The sequence below is a fragment of the Lonchura striata genome, chromosome 8 (assembly GCF_046129695.1).
Source record: "Lonchura striata isolate bLonStr1 chromosome 8, bLonStr1.mat, whole genome shotgun sequence".
In the NCBI taxonomy this organism is placed as follows: Eukaryota; Metazoa; Chordata; class Aves; order Passeriformes; family Estrildidae; genus Lonchura; species Lonchura striata.
In genome coordinates this window covers 13,557,320-13,578,392 of record NC_134610.1, presented here as the reverse complement: position 1 = coordinate 13,578,392, position 21,073 = coordinate 13,557,320, and the positions used below count along the sequence as shown (strand labels likewise).

Here is a 21,073-nt window from a genome sequence, read left to right as displayed (position 1 = left end):
AAAGGAAAATAAAGATATCCTTCTTTTGCCTTGGGCTGAAAAATTTTAGTGGGCACATTACCCCAGCAGTATTAGGTAAGAGAGATTCACACATGATTACTGTAGTTATCTATCCCCTTCAGCTTTGAGTTCTGCCTCTAGAGCAGGCTGAGAGGGGGGTAGGCTTAGCTTAGCCACAGTTACCAAGCACAGCATGCCTTATTTCCAGCACTTCCTGAGGAAATGATTCCATGTGGGCTGCCATGGGATGAGACCACTGCCAGTGTCAAAGGTGCCTCGTTGCACATTGCTATGCTCCTCAGTCTGCAACCTTCAACACTAAAATCCATGATTGTGGGGCTGAATGACATCCCCCTGATGGTATCAAACAGCTAAGAGCCATTTGAACAGGATTCCTGGGGGTTCCCTTGTGCAGAGGGAAGTCCTGGGAAATAGAGACCAAAGGGCAGTATTTATGTCATCCCATGCTGGTGACTAAGTCTGAGGTGGCTTTTCTGAAACAAAACACTCCCAGGACACTCTTTCAATGACGATGGAGGCCAGCACTTGTACTTGCTATAAGAACACTAATGATCAGTGCCAGCATAACCAACCCCCAGGCAGCTACAGGAACAGCATGGTGCCTTCAAACTGATTCTTTTTCCTGAGGATAAGCTGCTGTAGCAGCTCTTATGTCTAGTGGTAATAAGGATACAAAACTGATTAGAGATTTCAAAGTGTTCAGTCTGAAGAACAAAAAAAATAAAAAATTCCCAGACTGCACAGTGTGAAGAAATAGTGTGGCCATGGTGTTACATATTCTGTGTCCCAAACCTGTGCTGATTGAACATGTCAACAGGAGAGCTGCCTTTCTTCTGTCTGTGTCTACAGCAGGGTCTGAGTGCAACGTCAGAAATAATCTGTTGGCTTTGTGGTCTATGCCTACCAACTTTACATTAATTCTGGACTGCCAAAGCTTGTGTTGAAAATCAAACAGTAATTTTAAAATCATCACCCAGAAAAGGGAAAATGTTACACAGAGTGTTCCAGCTCAGGAAAAGACTCCCTTGTTTGAAATACCTCAGCCAGTGCTCCGTATTTGGCAACAAGATTAAAGCAGCTTTGCAGAAAAGAGAAATGGATTATCAGGAATTTGGTCTGTAAATCCATCATTTTTAAGTCAAATTCCTGTCACACATGTCACCAGGACCACAGGTCTTATGTCATTTCATCTTGAAGGACCAAACAGCAAGGAAGGGAATGGCATCTGTGTGAGTCTGAGACTTGACTTCTCTGCAGGACCTTTATTTATGGAAACCGGTTTTAAACGAGCCCAGATTGAACCCAATGACTCTCGCCAACTTCAACAGCACTTTTTAATGACTCAAACTGGCTGCAGCAGCTGGTGAGACATCTTACTCTGCTCAGGGAAGCTGAGGTTAATTCAGGGAGAACATGTGGGTGGCACATGTAAAACCTACAAATTTATCACCGTAGTGTAACATCATTTACACATTTAAACCAGGGCAGCCAACAGCTTTGATTTTGGATAAATGTGTATGCATGAAATAGTGGAACACTGCATTAGATAAAAGGGCATCGGACAACCCCTGCACGTCTTGCTGCCTCAGAGTCACACAGAAAAGTGTTTAGGAGTAAGAAAACTTCTTACAGCTATCTCAAATTGGCAGTCACCTTTGCTTGCTAGACTTTAACTACACCACCACATGCATTCTCCATACTCACACAAGCTGTAGCTAAAATAGAAAATAATTAAGGAAAGCACAAATCAAACAAAGCGTGGAATATATTAGTGAGGCTACTGATGTTGCAATTATGAAAAAAATATTTTAAATTTTCAAGTATTGGTGCAAAAACCATTTGCAGCTCATGAGGTATAAATGTTTGTTCACTCCTGATTGCAGAACAACACATGCCACTTTTCAGTCATCTCTACCACAAAATTTATCTCTGGGAATTTGCACAGTTTCAGTGTGGCAGTGTCCCTCTTCATAGCCTAGATATTTAAAAATGGACCACCGTTTTCTCGGTTAGGAGCAGCTGGCTTAGAAACATGTTCCTTAATTAGCAGCTTCTCCCCAGGGATATTTACTCAGTAAATTTACTCTCCTTTGGAAGTGCTGCTGGTGATTTTAAGAACAGAGCCCATCTCTTCACTGTCCAGTGGCATTTAACTAGGAAAGTACTTGCATTTATTTAGGGGGTAGCTCTTGCTATTTGTTTTGCATGGAAAAAACAAAGAAAAAAAATGTTGAACATGTTTGCTGATATCACTACTCAGCTATTACACTTACTTAGACATTACTGTTTCATAGGGTTTAAAAGAAAAATCTACCACTCAATTTTTTGCAGTCTCTTCCTGTAATAAAAAAAAATAGGAGGTTATTTGAATGCATCTCACTCAATGCTTGAGACATTCAGGACTCAAGAATCATATTCAGGCTATCCTCTATTTAAAAAAAAAAAAAAAGAAAGAAAAACAACACTTGCTCTTCACATTGCATTTCTTCAACTTAGAAAAAAACACACACAGCAAAAGGAGCCTATCTGGAGGCCCGTGACCTCAGTTCACTTTACAATCCTGCTAGACAGCTGGACCCAGATTGAGATTGTCACTTAAACAACAATAAATGTAGCTGGTTCCCTTACGTGACTGAGAAATGTGTTTAACCTTCACAGACATCTCATTCCCACCAGCTGCCAGTTGGCTGAACACAGACTGACCAGCAATTAACAAGGAATGGGCAGATGCTTCTTGCTTCAAAGGTAGAAAATACAGCAAAAGCTAAAAAATTACCCAGAGGACCACAGTCAGAGAGCTCATGATGCACACACTGAGTGGCCTCAACACAGAGCTTGTTGCAGTGGTTTTAAGGGGACCTCTTATCTGAATGAAACAGTTCATGGTGATGTGGCTGGGTCTAAAACGGGAATAGGGCTAACCCATGGATGTGGGAAAGTAATAATCACTGTCTCTCCAGTTCAGCTCATGGGGAAGCATACACAGTGGTGCTTTTATGTACCCTGGAGGCAATAGACAGAGTGCTGCCACAATTTGGGATCTACCAGCTTGATGGCTGCTGACAAATGTCTTCCTTCTTTATGCCACAGTTTATCCACTGCTAAAATTCATTAATGTTCATCCGTTGGAAAATTACACAAAACCTCCGATGCAGGAGCAATTTAAAAACCCACTATTAGTCATTATCATTATCTCTACATTCATAGATATTTATTTTTGGTGAAGGAAGTGTTTACTCTTTCTTTTACAAAGACAATATTAACTATCTAGGTGATTGAATATAAAGATGAAGAAGATAACTGAGAGTTTCAGTTGCAGTTAAATCTCTCTGAAACTAACCTGCTTTCTGATTTTTATTTATTTTAGGTTTATTCTAGTAAATTTTAAACTAACCTGTTCTAAAGACTCTTTGAAATTTTAAAACACTTTCACTTTAAGACTCTTCATTAACAAAAGCTATCACAGAATCATAGAATGCCATGGAGAGGGACACGCGATGGGGAACCTTTCATTAGACCAGGTTGCTCAAAGTCATATCCAACCTAGTCCTGTACACTTCCAGGGATGGGTATCCAAAACTTCTCTGGGCAACCCATTTCACGGTCTCAGCACCCTCACAGTGAATTTCTTCCTAAAATAAAATCTAAACACACTTTCTTTCAGTTTGAAGCCATACATCCTTGCCCCTCCATACCCTGATAACATGTCCCTCTCCAGATTTTTTGTAGCCCCCCTCTAAGTACTGGAAAGGGTCTAAGTCTCCTCAGAGCCTTCTCTTCTCCAGGCTGAACTCAAGCTCTCTTCAAGCCTGTCTTCACAGGAAAGGTGCTTCAGCCATCTGACCATTTTTGTAGCCCTCTTCTGGACTCAGTCCAACAGAGCCATGTCCTCCTTATGCTGGGACCCCAGAGCTGCTCGAGTGCTCCAGGTGGGATCTCACTACAGTGGAGTAGAGGGGCAGAATCCTCCCTTGACTTGATGGCCACACTGCTTTGGATGCAGGGACCATGCAGGGTCTGGTTGGCTTTCTGTCTTGCGAGATCACACTGCCAGGTCATGTTGAGCTTCTCATTAATCAAAGCTCCCAAGTTTTTTTCCCCAGGGATGGCCTCAACCCAGCCTATACATGTGCTTGGGATTGCCCACAGTCATGTTCAGGACCTTGCATTTAGCCTTGTTAGACTTCATGATATGATGCCTCTATGATACTTTTGGACCCAATACTCATATCTCTGCTCAAATGTCCCTTTCTGTCTTTAAACACACACTGGATGCTAATTGTCTTACACTCAGACATTCGGGAGGCTCTATGGTTTACCTTTGTATGAAGAAGAATCTTGCCAGGTTTCCATCTCCCTCTACACATTTTACTTAAGACTCGCAGAGAAGCCAGAATGGCAGGAAGAGTTTTTATCCTTTACCCAGTGAATGGAATATCAAGTATCATCCTATGAATTTTATTCCAAAAGTTCAACCTTGCTTTGCAAATAATGCAACATCATTAATGCTGTGTGAACAGCTCTTGGGAAAAAAAAAAGACTGACCTGTTGTTATGATATCCTGAGAAAGTCATCCCAGCCTGCCCGCACAGAGATTCTGGCTCATAGTTTCCATTTTTCCTAATATCTTTTAGCCATTTTTCTTTCCATTTTGGCAGTACAGATGCCTGTTCAAGCAAGGACTTGTGTCATGCTGACCTAACAAATAGCCATTATGTTCAGCAATGAGAACACAGAAAAAAGATGGTATGAACAGGGAAAAAAGAAGCAATTTGAGCACTGCATGATGCCTGAGCAGAAGAGCGAGCAATAATCTTTTAGACAAAACTAGTGAAAAGTAATCATATGTTGCTTCTAAAATGTCCTTTTCATTCCTAACTTGTAATACAGGCAGCACAGAACTTTGTGGATTAACAGCTTTCTGAAGTTAATGATGCCTGTTTGTGCTGAGCTCTAGAGGAACTGCCTGGCTGATCAGGAATCTCTGGGAAATTTTCGGCTCCTCTGACCAGCAAGTCGATCTAAGGATTGCCTGTTTCATGGTTGTGCCAGTCTCTGTGAATGGAGATGTTGAACCCTTCAGTGAGTGACCTCATGATTATAGCAACCTTTCAAAAACTAGCTGCAACCACTGGGATACAAAGAACTGACTCATGTTCTTAAGTCATCTAACAGGAAAAATTAGAAGAATGAATAATTTACCTAGTAAAAAGCCTTTTGCAATATCCATATAATGGTAGCATTGCAATGACTTTTCTCTAGTAAAATATATGCTCATACATATTAACTTACAGTAATCTACCTTCAAGTGCATACTTTTGGGATTTTTCACAAACCATGGAAAGGCTGAGGTTGTAAGGGATCTCTGGAGGACATGATGCCCATCCCTGTCCCACTAAAAAGACTCTTCAAGGGCAGGTCAGCTCTCCAGGGCCATGTCCAGATAGCTTTTGGATGCCTCCAAGGATGGAGACTGCACAGTTCTCTAGGCATGATGTGCCAGTACTCAGTTACTCTCACACTAAAAGCTTCATGTTTTGGTTTGTGCCCATTGCCTTTTGAGTGGCCTTGCAATGACATCTTCCAGTTCTCAGCACTTGTGGGTGCATCCCACCAGGGCCCATGGATTTATGTGTGCCCAGTTTGCCTAATGCCCATTCCCAGATCTGATCCTCTTTCACCAAGTGCACATCTACCTTGCTCCAGGACTTTTGCCCTGCAGTTCCTGAAGGCCACTCTCACTTGTAAAAACTAGGACATAAACACCCAATTCCACCAAGAAAGGCAAGAAGGAAGGAATCACCTTTTCATGATACAGACAGGATAACTGATATGCTGATCCTATATGGACATTATATGGAAAAATTAACGTGTTAATAGGGATACCACATACAAAACAGAGGAGGAGATTTGTTTGGACCCAGACTCAGTCTTCCAAGTATTGGGCTCTCTGCTGTGTACAAACAGCTACACTGCTCCAAGGCAGCACTTAAATCAATCTGCTGGACTACAGTGCTTAGTACACAGCTTAGTCTGTCCACAACACAAATAATCTTAAATTAAAGGTAACTGAAAATTGACACCTATCAATTTTCAAGGCTAAATCTTTCAATAAAAAGAGTTCTGAAATATCCTTCTTTCAGAAATACTGGAGAGCATATATATATGTATACACACACATATACATACACACAATATATGGAGCATCTATTCAGACAGGATCCTTTGCCCTTCCTCTCATTCCTTTCAGGACAGTTCCAGGGAAATCCAACAATAAAAATGACTTATCAGCTGGAAAATGTGAACTAGGAACTCAAGTCTTCTGGGAGATAAACACCTCCTATAAGCAAATGGGAACACAGGTTTTCTTCCCAGCTGATTATCTGCAGACAGAGGTCTGGAGTTGTGTGCCAGACAACAGTAAGTTCAAAGTCAGTCTGTACATAGCCAGAGCACAGATCAGTTATCCAGCCTGTTCAACTCTTCCTGCTCTACATAACCTAATTACAGTTCCCTTGTTTTTCCTTGTGGGTCTCCAGAACATCTATTGGCCCTCCAGTATGGCAAAATAATCTTCATGAGCACAAACATGTCCATGAATTCAGCTAATGAGACAGATCTTTCAGTTCTCTCCTCTTGGAAAGCAGAGATAGAGATCTGCCAGAGTCCTTGGCTGAATTTTATGGCAGCTTCTTCTTTCAAGTTAGTTTTGCACACTTAGGAATTTAAAATGCCATATGCTAACACAAACATAAGACAGAATTGGGTTTGGGTGCCAAGTCCACCTATTTTCTGAAAGACTTTTTAGTACTGGATTTGAAGTGAAAACTCTAATCAGCACTCCTATTTTCTGTGAAGTGTGCTTACAGCAAGGAAACATCTAAGTGACCAGAGTGATTTCTAACAACAGAAGTCTCTCTTTAGATAAAGAAGCTGACAGATCTCCTGCCACCTCAACCCTGCCTACTCATGGTACCAAAGCCAGCTTCTCATTTAAGGCAACTAGGGAAAATTTCTTTTATATTCATCATCACTGATCAAGCTGTCTCTGGTCCCTCACTAAGTAAATAACACAAGATTTCAGGGGCCAACTGCAATAGTTGCTTGCAATTATATTTAGAAGACATACATGCTATCTGCCACATAATGGCTGTGAACCAGAGCTAGACTGGGAACAATCCTCAGTCACTCAGTTACTTGTCTCCTCCACAAAACTGACTCCCACACTTCCCAACATTACTCTCTTTTCTGCTTTTGTTAAAAGTGACTATACCTGAACCTTGTCACCATTTCCCACTTCAGTCACATAAACTGTGCAGGTTGTTCAATGCCTGCTGCAAGCCTGTAAGGCACAAGGTGCTCTCAAAAGAGAAGACAGCTGCACAAGCAATAGAGCAGCCCAGAGGGTCCTTCTGAAGCACTTAGTTGATGTCCCAAAACTAAGACAGGAAATGGAAGTAAGTAAGGAAAAGGAACCAAAAGAATCACCCTCTGAAATCCACCCAAGTCCTATTTCCCATTTTAGTTTTGACCCATTAAACTTCAAAGTATACAGTGTGAACAGGATCAAAAGATTCCTTGCCTCAAAGACTGAACTGGATTTTTTGCATCTCTTTTCCACTGAGTGAGAAAAGCTTTGCTTGTTGGAGATGCAGCTCAATATACTTGAAGGCAAAAACAATGAGAAGAATTTCCATGCTTTCATTAGAAAAGCGGTTTCTGACTCAGAGACAGGAGGAGATTACAGGAGATTATGAGTTTATAAGAAAAAATGAATCAGTAGCTTCTCACTGACAATATTTGCTTCTTTTCTTTTTTAGAGTGTTAGCTTACCTCTGTTACACATTGTGATTTCTTTTCCTATTCACTTCAAATATCAGCTGATTTCAATACTTTCTAGGTCAGGGAAGTGGAGCTGATATAAGTCCTGCTACTGTATGCTGAGTATCAGAGACTTAAGTATTACTTGAGATGTTTTCATTTGTACTGCTGTTTTTAACTGTGCCTTTTTCCTTGTCTTTAATCTTTCCTATGCAAAATCAGAGTCTTGCTTTCCAAAAGAAATGGAGAACACAGCTCAGTGTGATGGCAATAGATGCTGGAAAGGTGGAAAAAGAAAAAAGAACTCAAATTGCTTTATTTCTTATGATATTAGATAATAAATACAGATATTTTTTCAATCACCCTTGCATAGTTTGAGATTCTATCTCTCTTCTTCGATGCTAGCTATCCGCTTTTTTTCTAGATTAAGAATCATATTGTTTCCATGGAAAAAGACAACAAAACTAAGAATCAAAGACTTATTAAAACATTTTCTAGAAAATATATTTCATCATATTCCTACTGCATTTGATTATTTGCAGGAGGGCAGGAAAAATTAAGAAGGGAGAAATAAAGTTTATTTCAACACTCTTTGTTTTAAGAGTTTTTTCTCCAATCATTTATTACCTTTAGGGAGCAAGGCAAAGATAATATTTCAAAGGTACTGGTTACTTTGTGAAATCATATAACTCAAAAAATGTACAGTGAAAAGCTAGCTTGGAAAAGAAAAAAAATTACTCTTTGCTTGGTATTATCTTCCCATGCTATGGATAATTTCTGTGGATTGACACTGAGAAGATGTTTACCCATATTCTGTAGCTTAGTAACAGGCACTATGATTTGAAATTTCTATAGAAAGAGATATTAAAATTGCCAATCATTACAGTAGTGCTAATATCTTGGATGTGGGGCCAATGGGACTACATGAGTTTTACATGCACACCCACCCATATATGTGTACATGTATATGTATATGTACATATCCACACACCCATCTGTATACAGTACACACACATATATATATATATAACTGTAATTTAAAAATCCATAAAAGATTGGAGTGGAAAGGCAGATGCTCTTATACAGACACAATTTTCAAAACACATGTATCATTTCAAGGCATCAGTATTAACTAATGGAGGAAACAATCCCTAAGTCTACTTTAAAACCATCAGCTTTTCAAACCTTACCTGTAAACTTTTAGGACATAAGCCCATTGATCAGAGGTGAAGAGTAAGCTCTGTGGTATGGAATATGTTCTATAGGTGGAAACTGCTTCTAAGTATTATATATATAAAAATTTACTGAAATCAATAGTTTTTAGGAAATGTTTCATATCTGACTAAAATACACCATAGCTGCCTATACAAATTCACTTTCATATAAACCCTTTTAGTATATTCTAATTATGAATCATCCTTGCAGTTTCATTTATTTAATGACAAATATTTAACATGAGAAGTCAGAATTAGGAAAAACATTCTTCTGACAGTCACTTTTATTAACTAATACTTTGCCTAGATTTTTGTGCACAATAGAAAAGAGGAATAATAGAATACATGAGTGGTAGCTACATATTTTTTTAACAAGTGGAAAGAGACTTGGGATTATGTAAGGAGTATTACTCCAGAGTTTGTTCACCTCCTAAGTGAGAATGCCCATTCCCATTTCTCCAGGAGCCTAACCTTTATTTAACCAATCAGCTATCCAGCAGGGACCTGCTTATGTCCTACTATACACTGTCAGACTCAGCAAGATTCTTTGAAAGTGAGCCAATAAGAGAGAAGGAATCACACTCGCTTTCAGTGCTACAAAGGACATTGATATTCATAGTCCAGTAACTTTATGGCAAGCATAAACCTCTTGGAGGAAGAAAGAGTAACATATCTGAACACTATTTTCATTGGAATAATTTCAATTCCAACAAGACTAAAAAGTAAAAGGACATGAAATTTAATGAATTATTCCATTTGGGAAAAAAAGCAGAGAATACACATGACTGAAATGACTGTCTTGTAAAAATGTCACAGAAGCATGCACTGAGTTATCCTGAAGGAGACTTTCAGGAGTTGACAAAGGTCAGCTAGTGTTCTTAATCATTCTTTGCATATAGTGCTAGCTTTATAGCTCAGAATTTTGTAGCCTGATGTCTCACCAACCCTCTAAACAACTGTTACCACCATATTACAAGTGAATAAAAAGAGGTGCAGATCTGAGAAAAGCACCGTGGTTTGCACTGCCTGACGGTGCTGAGACCTGCTCCACCTCATTTCCACAGGTACTGAGAGTGCCTGTTTCCATCTAAGTCAAAGGGAAATGATGGGACATTTGCAGCTGACAAAAGGAAAGGTCATTTTCATTGTCTCAAGCTCTGCTCCTGCTGAGCTGCTGCAGGATATCCTCATGTCTTGATCCCAGCCTCAAGCACTATTAAGAGACCCCCTTCAAGAGCTCCACAATTATGGGTTGCTTATAGTGTATTCCATCAATAAAAGTCAATTGACTCATGTTTTTAAGGTCATTTCAGACTACTAGGCAGCAATAAAGGTGATTTAAATGGATATTACATTGTGATTAACTTCAGGGCTATTTTCAATTGCCTGAGTGGCATCAAGAGACCTGAGTGTAACTGAGAAGCAGATTCCAAGGTTTTACCACAACAGGGGCTAACCTCCATCACCCTGGAGCCACACACTAGAGTATTCATATATCTGAAAAACATAAACACATGTCTACAGGAGCAAACTAGAGATGGAAATCTGGGACTGGACAGGAGAGGGTTAGGGTCACCTCAGGAGTCCCACCTCCCTGCCAAAGCTTCACTTGGAGTGGATCTGTTCAGGCAGTTGGTATTCCAGTAGCCTCTCCCAGGAATTGGGGTGCCAGTCCACTACCCCATGCCAGCCTCAATGCTAGCCACATGACATAACCAAGAGAGAAACTACTGCAAACTCCATATCAAGAGTAAAACCTTTTTCTTTTTTTTTTTTTTTTTTAAATCTTCTATGGCTTTTATTTGACAGTACTTGAAAGTTTACTTATTTTGGAATTGTCAAGGCTTCAGAGTGGTCTGGGTCATTCGGTCAAATCTACATATTCAGCCACATTACATTAACTTTCTATTGTTCTGCCACAGGCCACTGACTCACAAATAAACTTACTCATCACTTCCAGTGCTCCAGAGCCTGATAACTCTTGGAAAATTCAAATTTCACCATTTGTTTAGGATGATGTTTGTCTGCATTGAGTTTTCTGAAAGCACTGCAAGGACTCAGGAGCCCAAGTTTTACTGAGAAGACAAAGGTTTATGCCCCTAAAATCTTTACACATTTTCAAAAAGTATATACAAGTAAGTATCTTTAAACATCAAACGGGTTTATACCTCATATTTGGGTCAATTAACCTAGAAAACTTTCACACATCCTGGCTTTAATATTTAGACAAAATGGCTTTATTCCAGTGAAACAATCCAGTGAGGAGCAATACATGTCCCAAGACAGAATGTAAAGGATAAAATTATAGTGTATTTCTACACCAAGCGCTCTTGCACATACATGGTATTTCTCATTCCCTTATCTTGGTGGCCTAATGGATCTCACTATGGAATAAATAGCAAAGAATTATTATTGTAAAACCCTGCCAAATGGAAGTCAAAGTACATTTTAAGCCCCTACAACATGATTACTCAAAGACTAAATAGGCAAGTATAGCACTGAATGCCAAATAAAGGGACATAAACAAGAGTGATAGCCATTCCACAAACTGAACACCATGAAGCTGATAAAGTTGAAGACACATAAATGAACTTAAGAGCAAAATTCTATACTATCCTCCCACAAGAAAACCCCACAAACAAACAAACAAACCAACCTCCAAAAAACTTCACAGATTTGCACAGGTCACGCTTGGGTACCAAATCAAGACTACTTACCATTCTTGGAGAGAATCACAGCCAAATATTCATGAAAGTAGGTGTTGATGTACAGCAGAAGGCTTGGAGTGTGTGCTGTGAGAAAGCTGAATGCAATATTCTCCTTGGACACAACTGCATCCACATAAATGGCAGAGCTTGAGGTGCTTGCATTCTTCGTGACAGGATAAGGTTCTTGGAAAGTATAGGTAACAGAAGTGCTGGCTTCAAATAATGCAGACACCTCTGAAAGCATATATAAACCAAAGGAATTATTTCAGCTACTGCATTTTCAGATCTCCCAGGCAGGAATGGACCAGAACTAACTGCTTCAGAAGTAAAACACTGCAAAACACACTTGATCCAGCTGACATCACCCTTCCTTCACTTGTATAACAGTGTGTCCTTCCTTGAAGATTGTTTTTCTGACACAGAAAAAAAACAGTATATGGAGACATAAACTCAACTATTTCAGTGCTGGAATCAGAATTCCACAAGATGGAACAGCCCCCAAATGTCTGTCAGGCAAATAAATGCCTTGTTCACCATCTTCTGTTAGTGTAATGAAAGGCAATATCCTCTGTCTTGCCCCCAAAATAGATTTGTTCTTTCCAGTCTCCTTTTTAAAGAAATTAATTATTAAAGTAACACTTTGACCAAAGACAGCCAGTAAGGGAAGCTGTCTCTGGGAGCATCAAATAAAGAGAAACATCTACCTGTTCATCTCAGATCCTTAGAACTCATGCTTCTGTTTTCATTAAACAACTAAGCCAATTTACACCAGCAGATGATGCAGCCCATTTAGCAAACCTGTTGCATTTGTGAGGTGCGGGACAACCATGGAAATTAAAAAGTCACACTGCACCTTGCTGTTACTGAGTAGTGATTTTGTTAGTTCCAGAAAGCACATTCCATAAACAATTAGATGTTCCATATTTACCCTGCTTTTTTTCTGGTGTTGACAGTATCTCCTATAAGCCAACAGAAAGTTTCACTGAGGACACATTCACCAAAGACTGAACCATGCAAATCAGTTTCTTCCTGAATGCTTCATGCATATTTTAAAAATTTCTTAATGTTAGGATGGGTTGTCACAGGAATGGAAAATAAAAACCATAAAAAGACTATCTCTTTTTTGACACATCAATGCTCTAAAACTTTGTAAAGAAAAACCGTAAGGATTTGTTAAGGTGAACAAAAGAAGATGAGGTTTAAAAAACAAGCAACCTAAACATTCAGACATGGTCAAACACCTACTATAAAACATTTTAGCCCTATTTCCTAATGTCTGGGGACATTAGGAAATTAGGGACATTACATGCAATGGAATACAGGAATCATAGTGGGATATAGTGGCAAACTATTAGCATAACTAACATCATTTTAATTTCTGAGGCCAACAGAGAAGTCAACAAAAGGAGGTGATGGAGCCTGTTTAAGACAAACATTTAAGAACACTGAAGGGACAGCTGATTATAGAACATTTTGAGATGTGGGGGACACCAAGCTGACATGAGTGAAATGGTGCTGTAATTCAGAGATATTGCACAAATCACTGGGATCACAGCTCGCTGCCTACCCTCCTTGCAGAAAGGTCCTTCATAGGCCGAGTTGGTACAGTCACAGAAGTAACCATTATACTTTTCCACACATTTTCCTCCATTATGGCACAGGTTCCCATAACTGCTGCAGTGTCCTGGGCATCCAGGTTTTACACCAGGTGTCATTTTAGCTCTCTCCTCCAGGTCAAGTTTCTGTCCATTTAAATGCAGAGATCGAATACATCCCAAAAAGCCCTTCCGTCTGGAAGCTGTTCCCCCTGAGAAAGAGAGAAAAATGGACATGCACTCATTGATGAATCTGAGCAGTAATCAAAGCCATGAAGCTCAATCCTGAGGTACAAATATTAATCCCCAAATTAAAATAAAATAGTATATATCAATATATACAGTGGTAAAAGATGACAGATAGACAGCCCTGGAAACAAAAGGTGTCTCTCTATTTTCCTGAAAGAACCAGAAAGCTGTATGTGACACTTTCTTTTCGTCATTCTTCTCTTTTTTGGCTTGTCTACTGCCCTGTCTGGCATTGAAACCACAAATTCATTTAGGAGAAAGATAAGCTTCTTTATCTTATGTCTGCATATCACCAAATACATGAGAAAACCAAACCAAAAATGTTGGGGTTTTGGTTTTTTTTATTTTTTCCTATTTGCTGCCTTAGTAGAAACAACACCCTAATCCCACCAGCAGAAATTACACATGCTGATGAGTCCAGATAGATGGGATGAGTCATGTTCAGCACCAGGCCTGCTGGCTGAAAGGAAATAACTTGAGTCTGAATTCATGCATGACTGCCCAGCCTGATGTGTTGCATGTCAATGGTTGTTGTAGGCCTGAAACACAAGTTGAGTTCACAGATGTGTTATTTAGTACAATGGCTAAACATAATTGCATTTCTTCCTGGAGACCAGAACTGTATTCAAGAGGGCAGTTCAGTCTCTACAAGCTAACTAACACCATATCTGTCAAATGAAACTGCTAACAGTATTATAGTGAAGACACTTTTCCATAAGAGGTAATCTCTAAGAATGATAATAATGATGATTGTTGAAGCTCTCTATGAAAATATAACCATTTTTCTTATCATACGCTTTTTTTTTTGGCAGTTGCCAATGTTTTGCTTTTGAACATACTGCAATTTTGATTGCTGCTAGGAAATCTAATTCTGGTTCAGGAGTTATCAGCATTTGCAGACTCTTAAAAGCTAGCTTTATTGGTGATTCTGCTGCAAAAGTAGTATGAAAAGAAGTTATTATTCGTCTGTAGAAACTGGCTCTCTTTCATAGTGTATGACTTAAGAGATTACATCACTTGATAAGCTCTAGCAGAAGAGCATTTGTTTTTTTCTATAAATTAATTAAAGCATGACTTTTGCAAACTAAAGAGAATGCAGCAACAGTCTGAAAAGGCCTTGTGTTCTACTACACCATTCTGTCATACTTTTATTATTTCTACACTAATAGCAGAAATACTGGATGTGAATTAAAGCAATTGAACTATATATAGTATGCATGAGACACATTTCTTTCATGCTCATTTTATAATGCCTTTCTCAGAGAAATATTTTCAAGTTCCTCTTCAGCTAGCTATTGTTTTCAGGTGAGCTAATGTTAGCTCACTTATGTTAAAAGCCCTCTGAGGACAAGAATCAGGCTTTCTGCATTTGCTGCACTGCACACACAATCCTTTTGTTTGGAGATTTTGACCCAAAACAAACAAAACATACCACATAGATTTTTCAGTAAAGTCTATGTAGGTAGAAATGGGATTTCTCCCTTTAAGACTACTGGTTACTCTGTTTTCTTTTGCATTGGAGGTCACCACAAATATGACAAGGATGAATGACAGTTTCATTGCCTCTTCTCTGCACACATGCCAATGCCAGCTGTACCATAAAAAAAATGAGTAAAAAACTATTGCTAACTGTTCTACAGATGTCATGTTTATATTCTTACTGCCCTCTAAAGCACAATGGAAAGCCATGTAAAGTTTTTCACTCTTCTTTTCTTCTATTTCCTTGAGAGTATAGAGCTCAACACAGACAAGTTATATGATCCGAGACCCACACAGCACTGATTAAGCAGATCTTTTGCTTATTTGGGCAGTTTTCTTCAACTGACTAGACCTAATCTTCATATACATTCCTGCAAAGCAAAGGAAAAACTGAAAACAAGCACACAAAACTCTTCCCCAAGTTAGGCTTTGCAAATTCTTCCAACTCTAATATGAGCCTGATGGACTAAAGATTTTAATGGATGAGACCTAAATGTTTTATTCAGGAAAACATATTTTAGGATAAGCCTAAGGACCATAAACACCAAGGTTAAAGGTGTACTTTGCTGAGTAGAGGTGGCAGTCAAATGAGCCAAGCTGTTTACAGCAAGGTGTTTATGAAGCTGAATTTTTGTGAGGAGCCCTTGGGAAAGGAAGGGAGAGTATGAGAGCAGGGGACAAGAAGCTCACAACTGAGCACTCACAGCATAGCTTGGTTTCACAATTGGCTAAATAATTAACATTCTAGCATTGAGTTGAGGATTTGCTTTAAAAAAACAAAGGACTTTTTGTTAGTAGAAACTGGATTAGGGAGGCTGAAAATAAGTATCAGGAGCATTTGTGTAACTGATACAAAGAAAAGGAAAGGGCAGAGAAATATAGGAATCATAATCAGGAGTAGGAGAACTTGCTGTGGTGTTCCTCAGAAGACCTTGGAGACACACATTTGGTGTCAAGCTGAAATATATACAAATATATACACAAAGAGTTAGGCATTAATTCCTCCTCTTGGCCTCCAAAATATTCCAAGGTGTCTACAAATGCTTTTAAAAACAACGGCAGTAAATAAGCTCCTTCTTTTCCTATCATTCCTTCTCTCTGTCTCCAGAGAAAGTTTCTCAGACGTTGACTTTCTCTGGGTTATGTTGCCTTTGGACTGTCTACAACAGACAGAGGAGATTCACCCAAGGATTCATTCCTTGCTCAACTCCTCCCAAGACAAAACCAGAAACACAATTAGCTTTGCTAATTTCCTGAATGTACCAAACAAAACATCTGACCAAAGCTTTTTACATCAGATTAATTTCTCAGGATTTTTATTTTGCTTCTCTGATGTTACCAGTCTGAGTTCAAATCCTCAAAGTGGTCTGGGAGGACAGCCTTTCCCATGCCATGATGGAATTTTATGCTCATGCCTTCACCAGTAGGTAAGACAGGGCTTCATCTCAGACCACGCCACAATGACACAACTACTCCAGGACCACAAGGAGAGCTGCACTATACAAAACCATGTCACACATACTGAGTGCTAAAACGACGGTCCATTGAAAGGAATGTTTTTTACCTGCCCCTTCTGAGCAAGTAATTTCCTAAATTGGCTCATTACTGGACACTTTGGTGCAGTTGATGTTGCTTAGCCTGCACATTTGTCTGGGGTTTGCTCCTCTACTGTACTTTTTTCAAATTTACAGATGAATCAGGTACAAGGATATCCATGCTCTGACAGGATTATAATGGAGCCAGAAGCAGTTAGCAACCAAGAACGACTAAAAGAAAGTGAGAAATGGTTTTCTAACTCCTTTCTAACTGCATTAAAATCCAAGCTTGTTTGAGTGTAGTGGCAATGTAAAGTCATTTTTCTCTTCCACTTCACAGACACACAAAGCTATCTCAAAAGCCTGCCACACACAGTCATTAAGGCTGGAAACCCCTTAATCACTGTCAGTATGCAAAATACTGCAGAGACAAATATATTGTGGATTGTGGGGGAAGTAGGGAGCAATATTATGTGCTGCTGCTTCTGTCCTTTTTACAATGGTGTTTATACATTTATTTTTCAGATGGGTTAAAACTCTCTCTGCATGGCTAAGGCATTAAATCAGTAGCTTTTTATTACGAGATTCAAATGAGACTTTCAGTAGAGACAAACTATATCACATCTGTGTATTGCTGGATTTCTGCCACCTTTCCCTGGAGCAAATAGTGCCAGAATCAGGCGGCAACCCAGGTTTCCAACTCTTCTGACAGCTCTCAGGAAAACTTAGCAAGTCACAGATAATTTTGGCCTTCAATCTGGCAGAGTTAAGGCCTGAAAAAGCACTCCCAAACTCTTTTTTTTCCCTCTGTCCCTTTTGTTCATGGTTCAGTAAAAGTATTGATGGATGACAGAATGCAATATATTTATTGTGCAGTACTTTTCACCTCTTGGCTGAAATAAATACATATATCCTAGAGTTTTCTGTAAACACTCACTACAATCAGAGTACAATCAGAGTTGGAAGTCCCTGCTGGTATCAGGGACTGGGTTCCAACCTATTCCTTAAAGCACAGCTACATTCAGATGAGGTACAAATTCGTTTCTCCACCAAAACCAATGGGACCTTTTTGGCAAAGCTGCTCCCCACCCACTCAGTCCCCAGCTCGTGGGGATGCTGCTGCTGCTCTGTGGTAGGTGCAGGGCTTTGTGTTTGTCTTTGCTCACAAGCGCTCCTGCTGGCACATTGCTCTGGTGAAGTCCTTAACAACCATGGATTTTCATTACACAATTCATCAATTATGTCACTTTAAAACCACCATGAAATTCACACAGGTAACATGTTTATTTTGCTGAGGCTGAGCAGCAAGGTTACAGGCAGATACGGCTTTTCAGATGTGAGATGGTAAACAGTTGATATATATGACATATCTAATAGTTGGCCTATGATAAACCTATCATATTTAGTCCTTTAGAAAGAAGCAACCAAAAAATCACGAAGTCTATTCAGTCACAAAATATCTAATTTTCCTAACTGGAAACAGTATGTTGGCTAAATTTCTCTGATGTTTCTAAGGGGGCTGGCAGCCCAAGCCTGCTGCCTCCAGGCCTGGCCTCCCACAGAACATGTTCTTAGGATCAATGTAGTATTTGAAAAACAAGTGATTAGCAGCATGTTTCATACCAGAAAACAGAAACCTTGCACTGTGACAGTCTTAAGCCTCCTTTCTGTGTGTTCTCCTCTCCAGCTGAGTCTAACAAAGATCATTTTAAGTATAAATCAACAGCTGTGTTGGAAGGACTCTTGACATTGACACAGCCATATATATTTATTAAGAGATTAATTCTTTATGTTCAGAGTCCAGTAATTACTGCACATATACACAATAAAAAGCTCAAATAAATACCCTGAAAGCTACTTAAGTGTAAGGGTATGAATATAGAAGTAAACTTTATTAAAATGCATTGACAGATTGAGGTTTGCTACAGCATTTCAACTAAGTAAAAAAATCCATTTTAGGGAAGGAATCAGATGTTACCTGAATGGCCCTGCATAAGAACAGTTACATCCCACTCCATCACTGAGCAGATTACTCAGAAAGACAGCATTTGAATAGAAAAAAGAGATAATTCCCTTCATAACCCATTATCAAATCCAAACTAGTTCCAATCCAGGTTTCTTGTGAGAGGGCCATAAATAAACAAAATACATGCAGAGATTTTTCTTTCCTCTTTTAATTTTATTTTCTCCTCTTTGAAAAAACACTTTCAGATAAAACACCTGTATTTGCTTTGACTGTGCTCATACTTCTCTCACTCATGGACTCTCCAGCCAAATAAGGGTTTTGGTGGGCATGCTTGAAAGAACAGAATTTAAAGACCATACTGTCTTCAGGCTTTGCCTCAGAAATTTATATGACAAGTTTTTGACTTTTAAAATGTGCCTTACTGCATAAGAAGAAAGGTTATCAACTCTTTGTTAATAAATACGTTTCAGGAGTTTGACCCCAAAATAACTTGATGCTATATCATCAAGTATAGCATGGTTAAACTACAATTTGTGCTTTGCTGTTAGAATTGTTTGGGTTTTCTTCATGTTGCCTATGCAGAAGTAGAAGAAGAGACAGCAAAATCAAGTCACCACATGCAAGCTCAATGGTGAATAAGAGCATTCATCACCAGAGTATTTGAAATACTGCTATCTGCAGGAGCCCTTGGATTGTCCCTACCTACAAATAATTGGCTGTTGAGCTGCAGGCGGAAGTGTCCCTCAGCAGGAGCCTCCAGAACCTTCTTGGGGAGGTTGTCCACCTGCAGAGAGGTTTGCTTGAGGTTCCTCTCTGCCCGGACATAGTGCCACTGGTTGTCATTCAGGGCTGTGGGAGACTGCACAGTGGCTTCTGTGGGGCCATTCCCGACGTCTATGGAGAAGGTGATCTCCTTGGGGGCTGCAATAGATAAACAGATGTGAAGAGGAAATGAAGGTCTGAATTAAATCGTGGTTTTGACATCAAGAAATCTTACATAAATATAGGGTCCATTAACTTTTATGTCAGCAAATAGTACAGGATCATTTACCTCCCATCTCTTACACAGCAGCTTATACATAAATTTAAGCCCGCAGCCTCACTGTTTGATCTCTGCTGTGATTAGGCTTGGTTGTGGGTACCCATTTTTTTTTGCTATAAAAATCACCGTGCTCTAGAAATGGCACTTCTCTTTTTGAAGCCAAAGTGCTAAATGCTGCACAAAAGTCACACAATAGTCCCAGAAGATTCTGGACAAATAATGCTAAGATGAGAGAAAGGATGAAGATCTTTCTAACTAGATCTTTTAAAATGCAGGTAATTAACCATTACATAACTTGGCTGCATGTGGTATGAGAGAATTCTACAAGTTTTTGCCTAAATCTGACTCAAGATGCACAAAAAAAATAGATGAGCGAAACTACTTAATAGGTGATTCTAAACTGAAGCTGTATATGTAACACACACCTAGAAATAGTAAGGCTCCTAGAAATAGGACAATACTTGAAAAACAAAAGCCACAAAAGCCACCTTGCTCTGCTGGAAGCCTGAAAGGAGCTAGAACTTTTTAACATTCTTGCTACTGGTTATTTTCCTCTTCCTAAAATGCTAAATGCACTATGAAAACCAAAAACCCGGTCCACACATCACACAATCAGAAGGTTATGGACTGAAAATTCCTAAAGATCTTGTTATTTAAAGTCAAAAAAATTGGATAGGTCTGGTTTTGGAAGCTGTTTCTTAGATAGTTAAGATACTAAATGCTCCATAGGGATAGACAAAGATCTATTTTGAGCACCTGCGTCTGCTAAAAAGTTGTTTCCCTTTGAAGCAGCTGCTCCATGGAGCTTCCTTGATACAAGGCCTTTAGGCTGCAAATTCCATCTGGCAGCAAGAAGCACAACAACAAACTACTGATGAGAAGCCTAAGTCTGATAGATTTTTTTTCCCCAAACTTTTAAATAACTAATTTCTCTAGTACAGATGTAACACACATCCAGAAGCTTTCACTGAACAATCCTCTTAGTTTACAGTATTTGTTATATTTGATGCCATTTTTACTTCTGTATCCCTGAGAATAAAATGAATTACCCTGAAGTACAACCAAATTGGACCTTGATGTGCAATTAACAGTAAATCACACCTCATTACCTTGTGATAATCCACCATGACATTTACCACTGGTTTAATGAATCAAAGGGCCTTGGGGCCCTGTTTTATTAAATTTTATTTTGGGGTTATTATAAGCATATTATCAAACACATAGCACTTGGTTTGTTTTCCCTAAGCTTGACAGAATTTGGAATACCCATGTCATATTTCATGTCAAAGCTGCTGTACTCTTTTGTCACTAATAAATACTTGAAGTCATCGCAACAGGAGTGAGGCAAAATCTCACTAATTAAATTCCCTGCTCTTTTCATTATACACTGAGTAGCAGTTACACTGCACTCACTTAATAGATTTTGGAGTATTCAAGATCCAT

At 39.2% G+C, this 21,073-nt stretch overlaps 1 protein-coding gene across 1 annotated transcript in view; it reads right to left on the bottom strand.

Annotated features, from left to right (window-relative positions):
- CNTNAP5 (contactin associated protein family member 5) overlaps positions 1–21,073 on the bottom strand; it is a 272,631-nt gene that overhangs the window by 28,638 nt on the left and 222,920 nt on the right. Inside the window, exons 17-19 of the mRNA XM_021526152.3 lie at positions 19,291–19,509; positions 13,332–13,571; positions 11,774–11,998 (exon numbers count right to left, since the gene is read on the bottom strand). Of these exons, the coding sequence (XP_021381827.2) occupies positions 11,774–11,998; positions 13,332–13,571; positions 19,291–19,509 (684 nt within the window). The remainder of the gene's footprint in view (positions 1–11,773; positions 11,999–13,331; positions 13,572–19,290; positions 19,510–21,073) is intronic.